The sequence below is a fragment of the Odocoileus virginianus genome, chromosome 4 (genome assembly GCF_023699985.2).
Source record: "Odocoileus virginianus isolate 20LAN1187 ecotype Illinois chromosome 4, Ovbor_1.2, whole genome shotgun sequence".
NCBI lineage: Eukaryota > Metazoa > Chordata > Mammalia > Artiodactyla > Cervidae > Odocoileus > Odocoileus virginianus.
The window spans coordinates 29,800,357-29,822,873 of NC_069677.1; the positions used below are offsets into that span (position 1 = coordinate 29,800,357).

The following is a 22,517-nucleotide window of genomic DNA, read 5'->3' on the forward strand; positions in this document are numbered from 1 at the left end:
CAAGCCCTTGTAAAATCCCTGGGGCTGCTGCAGCCAGAACTTAGCTGAACAGACTGAAGGAGCAGCTCATGGACAGAGAGCATAAGGGGGCTTGTTATGTTCTGCTGTGGTTGGCAATTTGCTTTCCCAGCTCTTTCAACATATGGTAAGGGATGGGGGAAGAATGATCCCAGATGATGGCAGGACACCCTCTGTGCTGTGTTTTTTCAGTTTTCTGCTATTTTAACTAATTTCCAGTCAGTTTTGCTGATGTCTGAGTATATTAGTGGTTTTATTTTAGGCAGAGAAACCATCACCTTTTCTTTGACTACCAGAGTGTGCTATTCTGGTTTAATTGTGATAGAATCAGATGATGGCTTATTTGTGAGAAGAAACAGTATCTGGAACTTCTGTCCTCTACCTTCTCCTTGATTTCCTTCATTTAAAATGCCTAGAACAGGCGACTTCCTTGGTGGTTCAGTGGTTAAGACTCTATGCTTCCACTGCAGGGGGCATGGGTTTGCTCCCTGGGCAGGAACTAAGATCCCACATGCCATGTGGCCCATCCCCCCAAGATAAATAAATAAATAAATGAATAAAATGTCTAGATTAGAGTCACTACATGATAATGACTTATTAGGCAGCAGATGAGCCCTAACTGGTAAAACTTGAATAAGCTATTTCTTTCAGAAGGGTGAAGTGTGTACCTGTATATAGGCATCTTAAGCACTATGGTTCTTTCCTGGCACACCAGACCTCCTGAATATAAAATTTAAAAATAATTTAATTTATTTATTTACTTTTTGGTCCTGATGCATGAGGAATCTTAGTTTCTGGATCAAACCTGTACCCCCTGCAGTGGAAACATGGAATTTCAATTGCTGCATCACCAGGGAAATCAGCAAATTATTTTTTATGAGGGCAAGAAGTGTTCTACTTATAAACATCCTTTTTTTGTGGGGTTGGGGGGAGGGATAAAAATGTTTCCAGTGTGATGCTATTAGCTACAATTTATGTCATTTTCTTCTCACTCTTTCCCAGTTTGCTGGAAATTGGAGACAGAAAGTAAGGAATAAACAACATTTTCATTTTCTGAGTTGATGTTTCATGTTTTTGTCTTTAGTCTTAAGTTAAAGTAAGTACCTGGTAATCTTTTGTGCAAAAATTTCAATATACTTGGATAAGTGTGTAGTTAATTAGAGCCAAGTTCTCCATTCTTTTCTAGGAAGAGACAGGAACTGGGTTTCAGCTCCTTGAACATGGTTTTGTTACTAGTGCCTCTGGTTTAAGTGTATACATTCAAAGTGTCCTCCTCCTCTGCATCTCTCCCTGAACCCCTTGTTTTCTTTATGGGTCGTTCTCTGGAGCCCTTAAACTCATGCTTGCTTGCTCAGCCACTTATGCCCGTATTTCAAAGAAGTTTTCTGGAATTTCATACACTACCTAGATGAGGTTCAATATGAGGACTGAATTCCTTTTCTTACCACTTAGGGAGAGTGAACAGGAATCTTCTACAGAGATTTATCCTCCAAAGAAGTTGAGGAGCATGTGATATAACATCTCAAATCAATCTCTGACTCCCCATGCACATTTCTCTGTTGACAGGAATGCTTTCAAATCTCCTAGGAACTGACCTTAGTTATGAGGTTTCACTTGGGGGTGGTGAGGAGAAATTGTAGTCCTGGGAGAATTGAAAGAGAGGTGAAGCTTGTCTTAATCTTCATTACTTAACTTGCATTCATTTTTTGATCCTTTGCCTCAAAATTTCCAGTGCCCGGTCATAAAAATGATAATAGTCTGTACCTTTTATTAGTAATCATCATAAAACAATTGATGTCATTTTATGAATGTTTATTATGTGCTAGACATTTTGATAAGCATTTTATATATATCTCATTTAATCATGATCTGATTATGCTACTATCTTATGTTACTATTGCTATTTTCCAGATGAAGAAACTGATGCACAAGTAAGGTAGATACATTTCCCCAAATCTCACAGAACCAGGATTCAAACTCAGGTCTGAATGTTCCCAAAGCCTGAGTGCTAATCATTTATTTAGACCTTCCACCTCTTGGGTATTATTCCATTCTGTAAATTAAGACTCTAATTGTCTCTTATCAGAACTTACCTTTTATGTTCTTCCATAGCCCTGCTCTTAGGTTTCTGGGGTGATGGATGATTCTAGGGTGCTTTAGTGTGATGAGGAATTTTTGAGAAAGACAGCATTGTTCAGGGCCATCTGCAATTTTATTGCCAGGTCACAAGAATCTGAAGTTAAACATACTGATTTCTAGTAGTGTCTCTTCAGGTTATTTTTTTGATGGGAAGATTTTCAAGTCACAATACAGAGAAATCTGCTTAATTTGCCTACTTTTTATTATTCAATAATAATTCAATTACTTGTTTATTCATTTAAGTGACATTTATTGCGCCCTCCTATATGCCAGGAATTATATTAGACTAGAGGCTAAGAATATACACTCAAAATAAAATGAAGATGAGTAAAATAAATCCACGTCTTCAAGAATCTTGTAGGGGTAATAGAAAAATAAACTACGACTATCATGTGGTGTGATAATTGTTTTTATAGAGGGGTGCAGTGGGATGTTATTGAAGCATAGAAGATAAGCACCTATCCTGGGCTTGAATCACCTGATACAAAGTTTGAGATAAATCTTGAAGAGTGATTATTAGTTAGCCAGATGGATAGAAAGAAGAGAGATCAGAGAGGGGAGTCTCAGACAGAGGAGACAGTAAATACAAAAGCCCAGAGGTGTGAAAGAATTTGGAACCTTAGGGATGAACACTGATTAGATGGCTGAAGCATAAGAGTGGGGATGACAGTAGGAAACAGACTTAAAAGGTCATTTCACTCCATGATCCCAGTCATTTACAGTGGCAAACTTGTCAGTAACATCCCTATGTCTTGGGATGTAAATTTTCCTAAGTAAAGGCAGAACAGCATGCTGGTCTATATGCTATTGTTGAATGAAAACCCCTTCCTTTTAGCAGGCCTTGATGCCTGTCAGTGTCAGGGCTGGTCTGGGTTTGATTTCCTACTTTCCACAAGATCGAAGTGGAAATGGGAAGAAAGCCCATGTGAAGGTAGGTTGCATTTTTCCCAGTGGCTGCTCTTCAGGGATCACAAACTACACTGATATCAGGGGTAAAATAAATTGCTGGCTCTGCCTGATCTTTCAAAGGGCCCCTTTTTTCCAATCTCCATGGGTTTTTTTTTTTTTTTAAACTGAGTTTAGTGGTAAATGCTGGCAGTTTCTGAGGCTACTCAACTATTAAAATACTTCATTTTTAAAAGCGGAGAGAGTTGCTGATTTCCACTGTTGGATGATTTGGACATGGGACTTCTCACAAATACCAAGTAGACTCTTCTAAATAGTTTTGGATGTTTGCCAGGATAACTTGAGGGTTGTTAGTATTCAAAGTGTTATTTATTCAGTCAGATATCGTGACATTTTCAAAGAAATTGAGAGTTGGAAGGCTTTTTCTTTGTTGGTGTTAGCACAGAACCCAGGTGGCTTCCCAGGTAGTGCTAATGGTAAAGAACTTACCTGCCAGTGCAGGAGATGTAAGAGATGTGGTTTTAACCCCTGGGTTGGGAAGATTCCTTGGAGAAGGGCATGGCAACCCACTCCAGTATTTTTACCTGGGAAATCCCATGGACAAAGGAGCCTGGTGGTCTACAGTCCATAGGGTCGCAAAGAGTCAGACATGACTGAAGTGACTAAGCATGCACACAACACAAAACTGGTTTGCTCTGAGTGGCCTTGACTGGCTGAGCCAGACCTGGCTCCTGCTGAGATTTCCATTAAGAGTTGCCCAAGCTGTGTTTAGGGCGCTCTCTTTTCCTAGGAAGTTGAAATTTCCCAGCTGATTATGACTTTCTAGAGATGGACCTAAGTGTATCAATTGCACCAAATTCTGCATCTGTCACAACTGTTGGAAAGGAAAGAGTATATTTGACATGTAAGTCTGAGTCCCTAATCTGAATGTGGCTTTCTTCTCAGCATTGTTAGATGTCGGCCACAGCAGCTGCATGCTTTTGGTTGGAGACAGACACTGTTAATTGTTTTGAAATAATGCCTCTGTCATGCTCAAGGATGGCACCAGGACAGTCTGTTTGTTTGCTCACCATGGGAAGGAGCTAAGTGTCAGGGCTTGCAGCTGCTTCACAAACTGCTGGGTTTTTAGCACCGCAAATAAAGCAGCTGAGCTTTGATGACACTCTAATGGAGGAGGTAGATGAATTGGGGCAGACCTAAGTTGAGGGTATTATATGAATGTCTAGATGTTGAATTCACTGAAGTATTGCAGATTGTGAGTGAAGCTTCCTGCTGATGTCTCTGTGATCAGCTCTCTCACTGCACGGTCTGAAAAGGAACTGTTTGCTTAAATGTTATGACGTGTGAGAAACCCAAGGGGTAGGGAGAACCCGTCTCTGTGTCTCTTCTCATGCTCCTTGAATGAATTTATTCCAAAACAAGCAATAAATGGGGCGACAGAATCTGTGCTAGTCTAAATGGGTATTCACCAGCCCCGAAGCATAAGGCCCTTAAGAAAAACACAGAGAAATTCTTTAGTAACTGATGAATAGTGATAGTTGCTTACATTAGATTTTCTAATTCCAAATATCCTTTCCGTTAAACTAGTTTCTATTTTCTGTCAATTCTTTCCTCTTAGGATGATGTCAGTTGCCTCTAAGAGAACCTCTCAGATAGAAGCCACAATATTCCCGTACCTCTCATTGAGTGAAAACTAGAATTAAAAATGATTTATGAGATAACTGGAAGATTCATAGAAAAATTACAAAGTAAAATTTGAGCATGGTTCTTCTTTTTTGATTATAACCACAAAGGATTTTGTGAACATGTAATTGTAGGGGGTCATCTTTGCTGTGTACAGAGATTAAACAAGAGAAGAAATAGAGCTAAGAGAATGGGGGAGGTGGGGAGAGAGAAAGAGAGGGAGCCAAATAGTGAGAGACAGAAGTAGTGTGAGGGAGAGATTTTTATGAAGAGACCTTGTGACTTCTACCTACAAAAATTTCTGGTACTACTAATTGTGCTAATAGCTGGTGGGATTGTGCAGAGGACCTTGAAACTTTCTCTACAGTCTGATCTCATACTATGTTGGAAACAAGTCATATAACAACTTGCAGGAGTCTGGGGATTAAATTTGTTTTAGAACTTGGCTAAAGAATAGGTATGGAAGCCCTAATTGATTGTATTGTTTGAGAGAACAACTTCTCTTCCTACCTAAATGAAACACTTGCTCATAAAGTCATTATCAAAAGTGCAGAGATTGACGTTTCCTTTCAATTCCTTGGCATTGCATTGGAGAATGACATTCTAGCCAAGACGGACCCATGGTGCAATTGTAGCAACATTTTGTTAGGAAAACATCTATTCTCCTAAGTAATCTGGTTACTTAGATAACTAGTTTCACACTTAGATAACTGGTCACTTAGATAACTTGGTTGTCACATAGTTGAATAAGGACATAATATAAAATTTCAGATAGTGCTAATTTTCAGAAGGCCTAATCATACTTGAGAGGCACTGTAAGAATAATATTCACATGGACATTAAAGGGTTTAACTCGCTTATCAATTTAAGTTATTTGTGAATGTTTAGGTTCTAATGATTATATTATTAACCTTTTAAAATTGGTGTCATTTATGCTACATTTATAAATTTTTATTTATGTCATAATTCTGGCTGAATTATTTTCCATGATCTTATATTCTAAGCAAATGGAAATTGGTCTTTCCTACCCTCCCTCCATTTTTAAATAAAATAATACTAGTAGAATAAGTTAGTGATAGCAGTGTTGATCTGGTTTTGGGTGGATTTAGTGAGTAGATACAGGGAGACAGATTTCAAAAAGTTATCAGAAGAACATTTAGCATTGTCTTATTAGCTGGCAACCTATCTCATTTCTGGTAGGATTCAAGTAGTAACTGTCCCTGTTGCTAGATGATCCCTGCTAAGGATTAGAATCCCTGCTAAGGATTATGCATTAGTGTGAGTTTTGGGCATAATGACATTTTAAGCGAGTTTAACTCCAGTCAATCCTAAAGGAAATCAACCCTGAATATTCATTATAAGGACTGGTGCTGAAGCTGCAGCTCCAATACTTTGGTCATCTGATGTGAAGAGCTGACTCATTGGAAAAGACCCTGATATTGGGAAAGATTGAGGGCAAGAGGAGAAGGGGACAACAGAGGATGAGATGGTTGAATGGTATCACTGACTCAATGGGCATGAGTTTGAGCAAACTCAGGGAGATAGTGAAGGACAGGGAAGCCTGGTGTGCTGCGGTTCATGGGGTCGCAAAGAGTTGGATACGACTTAGCGACTGAACAACAACTTCAAGAGACCATATACTAAAGGTTATACTATAAATGACTTCTTCATTTTACTATTAATAGGAATAATTGCTGTTTGGTAGGCATCTATTATATATTATATACAGTGCTAAGCATTTTATTTATACCTCCCTTGGTTAAGCTTCATACCAACCCTCTGTAGATATTACTATTATCCACACTGATGTGGATTAAAGACTTGTTTTCTAGTTTTTTTGGATCTATTATCTTGACCCTTCCAGTAGATTATAAATTCATTCTTAAGAGAGAAGTCAGTGGTATACTTTGTAGTATTCCTTATAGTTGCTGCCAATGTGAAAGGATAGAACAGGTTCAGCTTAAAAATTGTCTGCTCAGTCCTGCTTCCCTACTAAACCTTGTGAGTGTTATCTGAAAAACTCCAAAGCCATAGGAATGATTGCCACAATGTAAAAGATACAAGCTTGTTATTTTCTCATTTCTTATCCTAGTATCTGTTGGGGAAGTTACTTAAAACATCTTGTGCTTCACCATTCTCATCTGTAGGATGGGGTAATAATAGTGCTCCCTTAATTGGATTGTTATAAAATTTAAGTTATCTAACTCATGCAAAGCATTTAAAACATTATTAGCCTCAGTTCTTTCTCATTTAATAATGAGTATTTAGTTTTGTATGTATTTAAATTACTCTAAGAGGTTGTTTTTTTATTGGAATTAAAGAAGGCACTAGTTAACTTCTTTTGGGTGTCATGATTTTGCGATTTCTACAGTCTTATCTGATACATCAGTTGGGAATTTTTAATAAAAAACCTAGAGGGAAAGAAAAATTAACTCACCTAATAATTTTACTTGCATGTGTTTCACTCTTGGATCACTTGAAGGGAGCCCAAGGTACATTAAAGGTTACACATTTTTAGCTCTGTAGTCTCAAAGATTTCTCTATTATCTTCAGAATTAAGTTTTTAAGATGAACTCGGAATTAAGTTTTCCATCATATTTTCCAAGTATTTATAATATCATGTGTATGTGTTTGAGAGTTAAAAAGGGAATGTCCTTTATAATCTTTGCTCAATTGCTCAGTCGTGTCTGACTCTTTGTCCTCCCATGGATCACATGTAGCCCACTGGCCTTCTCTGACCATGGGATTTCCAAGGCAAGAATACTGGAGTGGGTTGCCATTCCTTCTCCAGGGGATCTTCCGAACCTAGGGTTTGAACTCAGGTCTTCTGCATTGCAGGTAGCTTCTTTACTGCTGAGTCATCAGGGAAGCCAAAATAACTTTAAAAATAGTGAATCATAGGTTTTTGGACTACCTTGGGCTTATCAACTTAAAATGCAAGAGGCAGTGAAATATTTCCCATGGAATGGATTTTTTTTAAAGTTTTAGTTACACATTTGAAGTCCTGATTATACCCTACGGATTTATTTGTTTTTGAAAATTAAACTAAGAATTACAATGTTGCAGAATCTTTTCTATTTCATCAGGTTAGTTTCACTATTCATTCCACACATATGATTTGTAAAATTCTGCAATGCCTAGAAAACCTTGATTATAAAAGGTTCTTATATATAAAAAGGTACTTAAATACAGATGAGAAAGATAGATGTTTGTTCTTCTTCTTTTGATATTGATGTTAAATAAAAGATGGAATGTTTTTGTCTAAAACCAGTTCCTCATTTTTCTTCCCCCGCCCCACTCCAAAAACAATGTGAATGGCAGTGTGAACAAAAGCTTCCTTTAAATCTGTTATTCAGTCCAAGTGTGTGTTAGGGAAAAAATTGTGTATAAAACCTAACAATAAAAAAGAGAATTGTAAATAGAAAAGTAAAGCATGTAGATGAGACAAATATTCTGTGCTATAATTTAAAAATCCCAACGGGCTATTCTTGTGAGAAAGAGAGACTACATACTCATTAATTTAAACATGAATTCTCGAAAGCAATATTCCAACATGTTAATTTGCCATGATAGATTTATCCATTGAAATCAGTCCACTAGCCTTGACCAGCAAGTAAGATCTTAATTTTAACAGTTCAATTGAAATGGAATAAAGATTTTCACACAAATATCTTAGTAACATAGACTTTCCTGGATTGTATTCAACCTTGTCAGTTCATAGGTAATGAAACTCCTGGTAAATGTTAGTTTCTCACACAGTAGCAGGGTCTTACATGGAAAAGGGCTCTGTTCATTTTCTATTAAATCACAGGAAGAGATTATAGAATTGGTTAATGAAAACAGCTTATTTTTTTGGAAATCAGTTAAAAAATCTAAAGTTATGAGTATAAAGTAATAAAAGAAAAAATAGCTGCTGGGATTCCCCTCTTCTTTACAGTGATATGGTAGAAATACAAGGAAAACGCACAACATCCTTTAATTAGGAAATCTGGTCCCTTCACTTGCTACAGGGCTCAGTTTAGAGTAAGGAAAGAAAAAATATTTTTGGCTGCAGCTTTAGTAAACAATGAATGACAAAAAATATTGCAGAAATATCAAGAGATCTGACAACTTGTCACAGATATTGCCTATATTCCTCCATGAAGCTTGGCAAATAAATAACTGAGCCCGATTTTGGCAGAAGGAGAGAAGGAAGTACTAGTTCCAGCATAGAACCAAGATTAAGAAAAAAACCCAACCAACAAAAAACAGTTGTTTCTTTTCCTGAATAATAAAGACATCATGTTTGCATATAGAACAGCTTTTGCATTATTGCTCTACGTATAAGAATATATTAAGGAACTCATAAACAGACTACACATTACAAACTTAAGGTTCTTTGGTGAAGAATGAAAGAAAACAGTATTTGAGCTTTAAAGAAAATGATCTCATCCACTTTGATTTTATCTGTTGATCCGTTGGATCCTTTCACAGAGCAGGGAAAGATACTGTGTGAGTTTCACCATGGCAACAATTGCCACGCCCCCAGCCATCATACACGTTGGCCAAAAGAGCGAATGGAACAGCACGTTGGAACTGTAGAGTTTGGTTAGGATGACACTCTTCTGATTTCCTTCCGGGTCAGAGTAGCAGGAGAAGTGTTGGTACTTCCTGAAGTTTTCCATGACAACATTCACCAGGGACATGGATTCTTCAAAGTTTTTTCCACACTTAGGTATATAGGAGCACTGTGGAAAATGAGATAAACTGTCACCAGAAAATACTGTGTGTGTGTGTGTGTGTGTGTGTGTGTATCTAGTACGAGGAGGAGTATAGAGGCCAACTTAATGATCTGTGAAATAACCATGATTTTTAAAAAATATATATTCAAACTAGTGCCTCCAGAAACTCTAAGAACTCACACACTGATTAAAACAATGCTTTTAGGTATTTGACCAGGATGTACTTTGATAGCTTGTTCATATAGTTTAAATTGATTAAAATCAAATAACTCAAGTGGATTCATTTTGCCACAGCTAAGCATGGTGTTATTCTCCATTGAATATACTTTTCCACAGAATAGAGTGTCAACCTTTCGTCATATCTGTCCACAACTGCCCATGTAATATCAAAAGCTGCCAGTTCTCTCAGGGAAAGTAGTTTACTCTTGTCTTTTTTGGCTTGGCTTGATTATTTTTAGTCTAATTACATTGGCCAAGAAGACAACTATACCCCTGATGAGTTGCTAAAAATGAATCTTGGAAAGTGTAGGGATATTGAATAGTTGAAGACCTGTGATAAATGGTTCATGCCTAGTTAGCACTGACAAAGTAACTTTTTTCATAAAGCAAGGAAAAATAAAGCAGAATTAATTCAATTTACTCTTAAACTAGCGCTCATCGGAGAATTTAAAATATCTTTTCTTTGATCTTTTCACCTGTTATCATTCTTGCTGTCTCTCTTCTATATGCCTCTCTTTTTTTCCTACCTACTTATATCCTTTGATTTTTTTCTTTGTATCTCTCGTTTCCTTTCCTACCCTGTCCCCTTCTGAGGATATTTCCCCCTCTATTCCCTCTTCCTCTTCTTTCTCCTTCTCCTCTCTCTTCCTCTTCTCTGGGTACAGATGGGATTACGGAACTTTGTAGTTTTTCTTCTTATTTATAGATATGTTTTTGCATATATTCTCCTAAATTAAAAAGCATACTGAGTGAAATAAGTCAGACAGGGAAGGACAAATATTGTATGATATTGCTTATATGTGGAATCTGAAAAATGGTATAGATGAACTGATTTATAAAACAGAAGTAGAGTTACATATGTAGGAAACCATCTTATGATTATCAGGGAGGAAGAAGGAGGAATATAAATTGTGAGATTGGGACTGAAATATATACACTACTATATAGAAAACAGATAACTTATAAGGACCTACTATATAGCACAGGGAACTCTACTCAATACTCTATGATGTATATGGGAAAAGAACCTTAAAAAAGAGTAGATATATGTATAACTCATTCACTTTATCATCCAACAGAAAGTAATACAGCAGTGTAAATCAACTGTACTCCAATTAAGAAAAAAAGCCTCTCAGGAGATGAAATCTCTGTGACCCACCTCCTTGGTCTGTAAAGGAGAAGTGAAAAAACTGATATAACAATGAATCTATTTTTTAAAAAAAGTTAGGAAAAAAGTGATTTAAGTCACTTCTCTGGGAGATACATGGGCCTTGGTTAAGTCTTTACCCTCTTTACGGTAAAAAGGGGTTTTTATTGCCTCCAAATAGGAAAAAAATTCCTATTCCTTGTTATACACATTATCAAATGATTAATTTAATTGATTTATCTGAATTAAGATGGTTAGTGACAAGATTGCTGATAAACTGGTATTTTCATGTGAATTAGAAAACTATGCTGAGTCATTAAAACACTTATTCTCTGTTGAAAAATGTCATACTACACTGACTTCATGAAAAAAGCCCATGTATCTTACTAATATTGCTAGTTTATAAGGTGTGATTTGAATATTGACAACCATGACTTTTACAGTGTCACTGTCACTCCTAGGATTGTACAGTACTGTGCACAACTCATAGGCCTGTATAAGGAGACACAGATGAGGTGAGCTGTTGGTGAACTTCGAGGGACACTGATGGAAGTTTTGGGGCAGGATTCTGGAATTCCAGACACCAATTTAGACTTGTATATTTCACAGGAAGGAAATATAAAAGAAATGGAATGAGTTTTGTTAATGGAGTATGTTTGAATGACTCTTCCCTGTTTTAGTGGGTATCCTGGCACCTCAATTTTTTTTTTTTTACTGTGCAATAATGATTGGATTATTTCTCTATAAACATCAGGAAGATTCTGCAATTAGTTAAGAAAGGAGGATGTGCATACTGATATTGATCGTAAACAAGGCTTAATGTTCTCATACAAGGGCTGGTTGATACTTTCAGATTTAATCAGCTAAGAATAAGTGTGAGTACACTCATAAATGTGAGTACTGCAGAGACCTGGTACTAGCACAACATTAAGGGTCTGAAAGTGTCCCCAAGAAAGCAGAATTTCTCAGCGAGTTATAACTTGGTATGAAAATTGGCCTATGACTGCCGTGAAACAAATTTTCTACCAGTTGGATGCTTTCTGGATCAAAAGGGTTTAAAGTAATAAGGGGATACCTTTATATTTTTCCTTCTTCAGAGCTGCCCAGGTCATGTCTACAATTTTTTTAATGCTTTGATTCGGAAAGCATTAAAAAAATTTAAAGGCATTTATGGTTGAATTAAAAATGAGCCACTTTAGCATATAAATGCATCAGGCTTCTTTATATTTTGGTGCCAGGAGAGTTTATAGTAGTAGTTTTAGTGGCTAACAGTACTAAGTTATTGAAATGATCTCAATAAAAATGGCATTCCATTAAAAATAGAGTTTTTTCATTTCTTATGCTCTTGTGAATTGATTTGACTTTAAAATTTTTTTTGGATAAATGTTTATCAGCCAATGACAGTAATTTTGTCACTACATAAGATTCTTCCAGATACAATGAGATATAAATTACTTTTGAGACCATTTAGCAAGGCTGTAATACAGAAGTTGCTTTATTAAAGTTTGAAGCCATCAGGGTCTCAAATGCACGTGTTTGGACTAGCCGGATGAGGCATGTCCCATATGGTTGGATGTGGGCCCATTGGCCAGTGGCACTTAGAAATGCAGCTCCACGCTACTAGTGGAGAAAAGATTCCTCTGCTCTTGTGCTTTTAGCTTTTTCTAACCATGCCACCCTCCACCTTTCAACACACATAAACTGCCTTCCACTAGACTAATATTATCCCTGAAAATTCCACCATATGTCAGTCATTCATTTGCTTTTATTATTGGTGAGACCTTCTTTTGTGCTTGTGAACGTATGAGGTAGTGTAACAAGCCCCTGACATGTCATCGGAAGATCTGGTTACTGTGTTTCTATAACCAAGTTACTTGGCTTGTTGAGTCCTCACAATCAACTTCTTTATCTATATAATGTGGTTATATTATATATATAATATATATAAATGCTATTAATTAATGTTATATATAATTAATTAATGTTATATATAAATAATTATTATACATATTGATGCCAGGAGTCTTCCTGGCAGGGGTGTGTGAATATGCATAAAGTCTCAATAAGTTTTTACTAATAAACTTTTTATTGAAATGTCCCATTTGTCTGTATGATCTATAAAGTCTTTAACCACATGCCCCATACTAAAGTGCAAAAACTTTAAGGATGGTAAAATGACTAGCTATATGGTTTTCACAGGAATAAACTTGTTTGATAACTCATGTGTTCCTTGTTTTTGTGTCCAAAGAGATCTGACATTATGTTAAACCCTACACTAGGATTCTAGATTCCTGCTTCAAAGTATAGCCATGTGTTTGTTTCTAAGACTGGTATGAATTTGGGGTAAGGATTTAGTGATCTTATGATTTCATCATTTTATGTGATTAGTTTAGAGTATGTAGAATGCATTTCAACAAATGAAAATTTGAGTTGAGTGATTTACGCTTAGTTGGAAAAATGTAATGTAGATTGAAAAGATAAAAATCCTTGAGTTTTTAAATCATTCTTTTTTGATGGAATGTGTGGTCTAGGAAAAATTTTATTTTAGAGTGCATGATATATAACACAAAGGAACAAAGGAATAATAGTTTTAGATACATAAGACACTTGCAGAATACACAGAAGAGCTGTATTAAAAAGATCTTCATGACCCAGATAATCATGATGGTGTGATCACTCACCTAGAGCCAGACATCATGGAGCGTGAAGTCAAGTGGGCCTTAGGAAGCATCACTACAAACAAAGCTAGTGGAGGTGATGGAATTCCAGTTGAGCTATTTCAAATCCTAAAGGATGATGCTGTGAAAGTGCTGCACTCAATATGCCAGCAAATTTGGAAAACTCAGCAGTGGCCACAGGACTGGAAAAGGTCAGTTTTCATTTCCAATCTCAAAGAAAGGCAATGCCAAAGAATGCTCAAACGACTGCACAATTGCACTCATCTCACATGCTAGTAAAATAATGCTCAAAATTCTCCAAGCCAGGCTTCAACAACACATGAACTGGGAAATTCCAGATGTTCAAGCTGGATTTAGAAAAGGCAGAGGAACCAGAGATCAAATTGCCAACATCATTGGATCATCGAAAGCTAGAGTATTCCAGAAAAACATCTATTTCTGCTTTATTGACTATGCCAAAGCCTTTGACTGTGTGGATCACAACAAACTGGAAAATTCTTCAAGAGATGGGAATACCAGACCACATGATCTGCCTCTTGAGAAATCTGTTTGCAGGTCAGGAAGCAACAGTTAGAACTGGACATGGAACAGCAAACTGGTTCCAAATGGGGAAAGGAGTACATCAAGGCTGTGTATCGTCACCCTGCTTATTTAACTTATATGCAGAATACATCATGAGAAATGCTGGACTGGATGAAACACAAGCTGGAATCAAGATAACTGGGAAAAATATCAACAACATCAGATATGCAGATGACACCACCTTTATGGCAGAAAGTGAAGAAGAACTAAAGAGCTTCTTGATGAAAGTGAAAGAGGAGAGTGAAAATGTTGCCTTAAAATTCAACATTCAGAAAACTAAGATCATAGCATCTTGTCCCATCACTTCATTACAAATAGATGGGGAAACAATGGAAACAGTGACAGACTTTATTTTTCAGGCTCCAAAATCACTGCAGATGTATGAATGACTGCAGCCATGAAATTAAAAGATGCTTGCTCCTTGGAAGAAAAGTTACCACCAAACTAGACAGCATATTAGAAAGCAGAGACATTTCTTTGCCAACAAAGGTTCGTCTAGTCAAAGCTATGGTTTTTCCAGTAGTTATGTATGAATGTGAAAATTGGACTATAAAGAAAGCTGAGCACCGAAGAATTGATGCTTTTGAACTGTGGTGTTGGAGAAGACTCTTGAGAGTCCTTTGAACTGCAAGGAGTCCAACCATTCCATCCTAAAGGAAATCAATCCTGAATATTCACTGGAAGGACTGATGTTGAAGCTGAAACTCCAATACTTTGGCCACCTGATGTAAAGAACTGACTCATTTGAAAAGACCCTGTTGCTAGGAAAGATTGAAGGTGGGAGGAGAGGGGGATGACAGAGGATGAGATGGTTGGATGGCATCACCGACTCAATGGGCATGAGTTGAGTAAACTCCTGGAGTTGGTGATGGACAGGGAGGCCTGGCATGCTGCCATCCAAGGGGTCAAAAAAAGTCGGACATGACTGAGTGACTGAACTGGACTGAAGACACTTGAACACCACTTAAAAGAAAAAAATCTTTCCTTTTTTCTTTCTCTTTTTTCCTTTAACATGGCTATAGGCCTTTCTTTTGTGCCTAACATATGACTATAGAGGGGCTTCCCTGGTGGCTCACATGGTAAAGAAGCTGCATGCAATTGCAGGAGACCTGGGTTCGATCCCTGGGATGGGAAGATACTCTGGAGAAGGGAATGGATTCCCACTCTGGTATTCTAGCCTGGAGAATTTGATGGAAATAGGAGCCTATTGGGCTATAGTCCATGGGATTGCAAAGAATTGGAGACGACTGAGCAACAAACACTATGACTGTAGAAGCCTACCAAAACTCTGAGGTGGCCATTCCTGGGAAGACTTAGACTCAGATCTTTCTTCTCCATCCTGAATTCTGTTAATAAACTTTTGTGCGTTCCCGAATCTCATAAATTCTCTTTAGTATTGAAAATACAGAGATGGCCCCACCGCATGACCCTTCATCTCCCAGCTGAGGAAACCTGGGTCCTGTCACCTTCTTCTGACCGCCCTTTCCCTTCCAGCAAAGATCCAGCAACTGCATCTTCTCTCCAGTTCTTTGGAAAAGAACTGAAAGTTTTTGTTTCTTAGCCTCCCTTCCAGAATCTTTCACATGGGTAGAGTTATTTTTATTCTTCTGATGTACAGAAGTTTTGAGAGAGTACCTGTTGGGTGTTTGCTTAGACATGCTTCACTAGGCAAGTGTGAAGCAAAAAGTGACAGGCCTTCAACCCCAAAATAAAAGCCATGGGGATAAGTGCGGGCAGTAGGAGGGGGATGTTTGGCTGGATAACCTCACTGGCCAGCCTCCTTTTCCTTATGACAGTAGGACAGGAGCTGTCAATTCTCAAGATCACCTCAGGGAAAGGGTTTGTCCTCCATTTGTTCTTTTATTAAAAAGGCAGTGTCTTATTTCAGAGAGGAGTTAAGTTTAATGAAATCTAATGAATACTTTTGAGTACCTCTAAAGTACCAGGTTGCATGCTGGGCATAGGCATGAAAAACATAAACAATTTGAAACAGATCATTAGAGAGAAATAGGACTAAGGCAGGAGGGATGAAATGGGACAGCAATGAGGCTGAAAAGGCTCTCAGTAAAAGCTCTAGACTTCACAGAAAGTGACATGAAAGTGAAAGTCATTCAATTGTGTCTGATTCTTTTTGACCCCATGGACTGTAGCCCACCAGGCTCCTATTTCCATCAAATTCTTCAGGCAAGAAACTGGAGTGGGTAGCCATTCCCTTCTCCAAGGGATCTTCATGACCCAGGGATTGAACCTGGGTCTCCTGCATTGCAGGCAGATTCTTTACCCTCTGAGCCACTAAGGGAGACCCTACACTTCACAGAGGTGGCCCACAAATTTGCTCTCAGAACTCTGTGGTATCTAGGGCATGCTTGTTCACAATGCCTATGAGATATAAACAAAAGCATTGCTCATGTGAAACATAAATATTCTTGGTTCTGAAGTCAGATAGGGCTTCTTCAGTGTCCTCAAAGAATGAGTGTTGTATACATGTTTATTAAGCATACATGGTGTGCCAGGCTTTATGTTCTGTGCTGGAGAAGGGGACATAATCCCTACGTTAAAAGGGTGTAGAGATGCCCAACTGTCTGTCTTGGAGCACTCTGGCCCACAGGGATATTCCGAACTTTTGAGTTCTTTGAACTCTAGCGATGGACAGAGGAGATGAGAGAGTAAACTGGAATGTTATTTTCATTCCCGCTTGAGACTTCCTGCTCCTTGCCATCACTTTTGAAAAAGTGAATCTCACAAAATCTAGACTTTAAGTTTGCACTTGTAGTATCTGCTTGATTTTGGCAAGTGGGACTGTTTGAAATGTTTTGTAGAGGAGAGGAAAACAGTATTCACAGTCTGCTATGTGATATGGTTTCCTGCAGCATCGAGACACAGGTCCCTCAAGAGAGGTTTTCCTTTTTTGTGTTTCCCAGAGCTTTCACATTTGTTATGGCATTTCTGCTTGATGTGGGGTAGAGGGGAAGCTTAAAAGACCCAGGAAATCCACTAATGAAAAAGGAGCCACGTGGAGCCTCAGGATTAGTCAGTAACCACAGTAGATTGAACCAGGGAGAGCTCAGGCCCCTGATGTGTCCAATTAGGCCTTGAGAAAGTCAGATATCAAATCTGACCTTGCCCTTCATCCTCAGCAATGGAAAGAATTAGGTTCATTTTCCAGGTTTTTCTTCTTGATGCTCAGTGCAAGCTGTTTGGGGGAACATTCTTCCCTCTACTTAGCTGTGCCACAAATTCACTTTTGGTGAGTAGTGACTAAACTTTGTCAACCACAGAATCATTTCTCAATCTATGGTCCACAGGCAGCTTCAGCAAATATCCAGTAAATATTCCTAAGTTTAAGGTCCCAGTTATGGGGATGTTGTATGTCAAATTTCCGGGCACATTTCCCCCCTCTCTTTTCATGGTGCACTTCTGTCTAATATTCATTCTGTGTAAACTGGTGTTAAATATACAATTTTGTCCCCATGGAACACAGATAGTTCTATTCCTTGCTCATGGCCTTTTACTTGATCCTAAGCACCTCTTGACATATGATGGGATGGCGTGGGTTCTCACCTATTCACTAAAATATGCCATTAGAAGGGTAAATATTTCATAGAATTTTAATTTTTAAAGCTCTTATCTTTACTCTCTCAAGAGAATGTGCTGTTTTGCTTTTTAAGAGATATCATGTTGAGATAAAGAGATTTAGTTTTAATTTAGACCTAAGTTGTGAATGTGTGACTTTGGGAAAATTATTTCATTTTCTGAGTTCAGCTTGATTTTGTGAAGTGGTGATAGTAGTGGTACCTAATATGTGGGATTGCTGCTGCATTTAACAAGTGAGTTCATATAAAATATTTAGCCTTATACAGTGCCTGGCATATTGTGAGCTCTTGATAAATTATGACTATTATTACTTTAGGAATAGGGTTTTAGTCAGGACTAAATGAGATGATTTTTGTAAAGTTCTTAGCATAGTGCTGGCACATAGTATATCATAGACACTTAATAAATGTGGGTCTCTCTTTTTCTCACATTTAGATTCTCAACCTCACTTTATTTTCTTCCCTTTTATCCTTATCCTACTAAATGTTGTGCAGAGGAGCTCAGTGCTTACAAGCTTTGATTAAAATTTTAGAATCTCCCAGCATTCAAGATAAAAGCTAAACAAAATAAAAAGCAGTGGTTCTGCCACTCTTTGGAGACTGTTTTTGTTGTCACACATGGAGGAGGAAGATTCTAGTCTTCTAGCAGGTAAAAGCCAGGAATGCTGCTAACCATCCTACAACCTACAAATCAGGTCTCCACCCTTCTCTCAGAGACAGCAAAGTAATATTCCATTCCAGATGTTAATAGTCCTGAGACTGAGAAATTCTGGTCCAAATATGTTACTCTCTGCATGTGGGGAAACCAGAAAGCTTCAGAGTGGGTGACAAAATGAGGGGTGATGTTGAGTTTGGAGCTTTAAATAACTGGCTAATTCATACAAGTTATTCTCCACTCAGAATAGCTGGCTTCCTTATTATAATTATATTATATACATATATATATATATGTATAAAATATGGTATTGTGCTTGTGTGTGTGCTAAGTTGCTTCTGTCGTGTCTGACTCTTTGTGACCCTATGGACCCTAAAGTAGCCCTCCAGGCCAGGCTCCTCTGTCCATGGGATTTCCCAGGCAAGAATACTGGAGTGGGTTGCCATTTCCTTCTCCATGGGATCTTCCTGACCCAGGGATAGAATCCCCATCTCTTAACGTCTCCTGCACTGGCAGGTGGACTCTTTACCACTAGTGCCACCTGGGAAGCCCATATAGTATTAAACTACATATCAAAAGTGGATATATTTTCTTGTTTTATACAAAAATTCATTTGAAATAGTCTCTTAAACCAGATGGGGACTTTGGGGGATCCCTGGTAAAGTAAACAAAGTTTTAACCTCTTAAAGGAGATCAGCACTGAGAAGTTTAACGACCACAGTGAAGCAATACTCAGCCACTGTTTATGATCCCAGTGACAACCTTGTTGCCAGGAGAGGCAGGGGCCCTTGAACCTACTTGCGGCTCCTAGAGATTGTTAGTCAGTCAGTTGCTCCACCAGAGCATGCCAGCTTATCAGCTTAAGGAGCTTCAGTTGTACTAGTGACAAGAGGTTGGTCACTGGGTTTAAAAGCTAAAGAAAAAGAATATATGAGAGAGTGTGAAAATTTAAAATTTAAAATCCTTTTGAATTTCATTCTATAAAGAAGCAGAAAGCTTGACTGACATCTTTTTGCCTCCTGTTGTCTCAAATCAAACATTTTCAGTAGTGTGCCTTATGTGTCAGTAAAACCATGCCCATTCGTTGGTAACTACAGGAAAGGTTACTAATTTTGGTGAGCTTGGGGAATGGTTATAGGAAGGAGAGGTGAAGATAGAGAATATTTTAATTTTCTCCCCAGGAATATTTTGTATGTTTCTCATGCTACCTTAAGATCATGGTTTAGTGACCTTTTGACATGGTAATAACTGTATTTTCAACGCATGTACTATGCTTCTAATTAAAGGCAGAGGACAGCTAACCAATGAGTGAAGAATCACTGGGCCAAGAAGGTGAGCCTACTGTTTGGTGTTACCTTTCCCCTTGGAGTGTCTGTTGATTCTAAAAGGGGCTGAGATCCCAGAAGGCTGGATGGAATTTTTGATAGCCTTGTAGAGCTAGGGGCAGGAATTATCATTACAGCCTATCAAACATGGGCCCATATTCACTTTGGGTCAGGACACTTCAAGGCTGCATCCTAGGAGTGATGGTCAACCTGAAGAAGATAGGTCCTCACAGGGACTTCAGCTCAAACTTCAGTTTATGTAGTCAGAATGAGGTGATCATGATTTGTACCTAGGGGCCTTGCAGAAGCAAATGGAAATAAGTTTTGGAAAAGATGACATCATGACATCAAACTAGGCTTAAAATTGTTTTTATAACTATTTTTCTAGATATGATGTCTGACATCTAATAAAAAATAGCCAGACATTACAATACAGCGTGAAAACAGTCAAGAAACAAAAATAGAAGAGGCCCATAGGGTCTTCAGATTTTTTGAAGTCATCAAAATAAACTTTAAAATAACTACAATTTTACTTTTTATGTTGAAGAATTTAAAAGACAAAAATTAGAATATTGCAGAAAACTAGAAAGTATAAAATAAGATTGGAATGGGTATTCTAGAAATGAAAAATACAGTAAGAGGAATTAAGAGCTCAGTGGATTATGGGTTTAATGACAGATTTGTCAGAGCTGAGGAAAGAATTGCAAATCAGAAGTTAGGTCAATATCTAGCAAGAAGCACAGAGAGACAAAAGGAGGGAAAATACTAAAGAGGGGGATACACAGGGGATACAAGGAGAATGCCTAACATGGTCCATTGGAGTCTAAAAAGGAGGAGCAGGAAAGAATGAGAGCAGAGGAAATATTTGATGAAATAATGACTGAAGACCCCCTAAAATTGTCAAAGAACCTCAAGGAATAGCAGGAGAGGCCCTTGGAACACTAAGCAGGCAAGATAGAAATAAATGTTCACTTTGGCACATAATAGTAGATCAACTGTGAAGAATTAAAGAAAATAATCTTTAAAGCAGACCAAGATTACCTTCAAAGAAGTAGCAATTAGACTGAGAGCTGATTTCCAAATAGTTATAATTCTTACCAGAAGACAATGGAGTGTTTTCTATGTACAGAAACAAACAAAAAAAAAAAAACAGCCAACTTAGAATTATATACTCAATGAGTAGATACTTTGAGAATGAAAAGAAAATATTTTCAGAAAAATGAATACTTTCAGAGATTTCTTTAGAGAAGATATTGTACTAAATATTAAAGAATATTCTTCAGGAAGTAGAAAAAAATGATCCAGATAGAAGACCAAAGACAAAAGAAGGAATGAAGAATAAGGAGATGGAAAATGATGGGGACACATCTAAATAAATAACTACTATACACAAAAGCAATATAATGTCTACATGGGCTTAAAGTACATGTAGAATAAAAATGATAATATGTAACCTGAGAAGAGAACAAATGAAGATAAAATGTTTTAATATCCTTGATTAGTCAATATTTCAAGTTGTAATGACTAGTTAAACACTAAAAGAAGAGTAACAGAACAGATAACTTCTAAGAAATAGAGGGGAAAATGGAATCACAAAAATAATCCAGTGAGGAAAGGGTGGTCTTTTCATAAATGGACTTGGGCAAATGATTGTCCATATGAATAAAAAGAAAATCTAGAAACTTGACTCTTGCATGAAAATCAATTCCAGGCAGATTGTACTCAAAATGTGAAAGAAAAAACATTTCTAGATGATAATTTGGGAGAATTGGCTTCATGACTTCTGGATAAGTAAAGACTTTTTAAATAGACAGCAGGACAGTCAAACAATTGAAAAAAGAAAGAAAAAGAAAGAAAGAGAAAGAGAAAGAAGAAAGAAAGGAAAAAAGAAAAGAAAAATAAATATTGACAAGGACAAGATTTGGTTGCACTAAAACTAGAAACTTCTTTCATTCAAATACATCATTAAGAGAGTGAAAAGATGACATTTCACATCCAGAGAAGATATTTGCAACACAACAATCAAGGAAGGTTTGCATCTAAATTTAAAGAATTCCTATAATAAATATTAAGAAGAAACAATCCAATGGAGTCAATTCAATAGAAAACAAAAGACTTGAACAGACACTATACAAAAAAAGATATTCAAAATGCCAATAAATGAATGAAAAGCTACTTGATAGCATTAGTCATCAGAACTTCAAGGTTCCGATTTCCTGCAGTGCAGGGCATGTTTTGTTTCTTTGCTTTCATAGTAATTATGTAAAGGATCTCTTTAGGTGCTTAAGCTGCACTTTTTCATTTTTTGCATGTCTCACAGTTAAAAACAAGGTAAATAAACTAAACAATGACCTAGTATCATGCTGACAGCAGACAAAATACTGGTTCTAAAATCTTAACGGAGATTTTCTATAAGTTTCACTCCCAGTTTATAGCTTACATATTGCATTCACAGGGCTGTACTAATAAAACATCAAGACAAGAAAATGGAAATATGTCTCAGTTTTTCATGTCTATTCAATTTTGGCCAATTTTCAATTTCTTGGAGATTTGAGAGTTTTATAAGTATCCATAATTACAGGTCAGTTTTGATTTAAAAACTTGACTTTAGGGATCTTGAAAACCATACATTTTGTGGGAGAACTAGCTATGTATATTTGTAGAATAGGATTAAGATTGGTATTGTTTGTGTGTTCTTTTCCACAAATGAAAGGAAATCAGAGCAGACCTTGTGTCTTCAGAGATATTTGCAAGAATATTTTAATTCTTGCAAATTCTTGCAGAGATATTAAGTTAAGTTAATGTAACCAAAAGGCAAGGGTTTCCTTATTTGTGTTAATATATCAGAAAG

General features: G+C 37.2%; 1 protein-coding gene across 3 annotated transcripts in view; it reads right to left on the reverse strand.

Annotated features, from left to right (window-relative positions):
• Nucleotides 1-1,674: 1,674 nt before the first annotated feature.
• Nucleotides 1,675-22,517, reverse strand: part of KCNMB2 (potassium calcium-activated channel subfamily M regulatory beta subunit 2) — a 290,210-nt gene continuing 269,367 nt past the window's right edge. For all 3 annotated transcript variants that reach the window (XM_070466383.1, XM_070466382.1, XM_070466381.1), the window contains exon 5: nt 1,675-9,473. In XM_070466383.1, the coding sequence (XP_070322484.1) occupies nt 9,189-9,473 (285 nt within the window). In that variant the 3' untranslated portion in view covers nt 1,675-9,188. The remainder of the gene's footprint in view (nt 9,474-22,517) is intronic.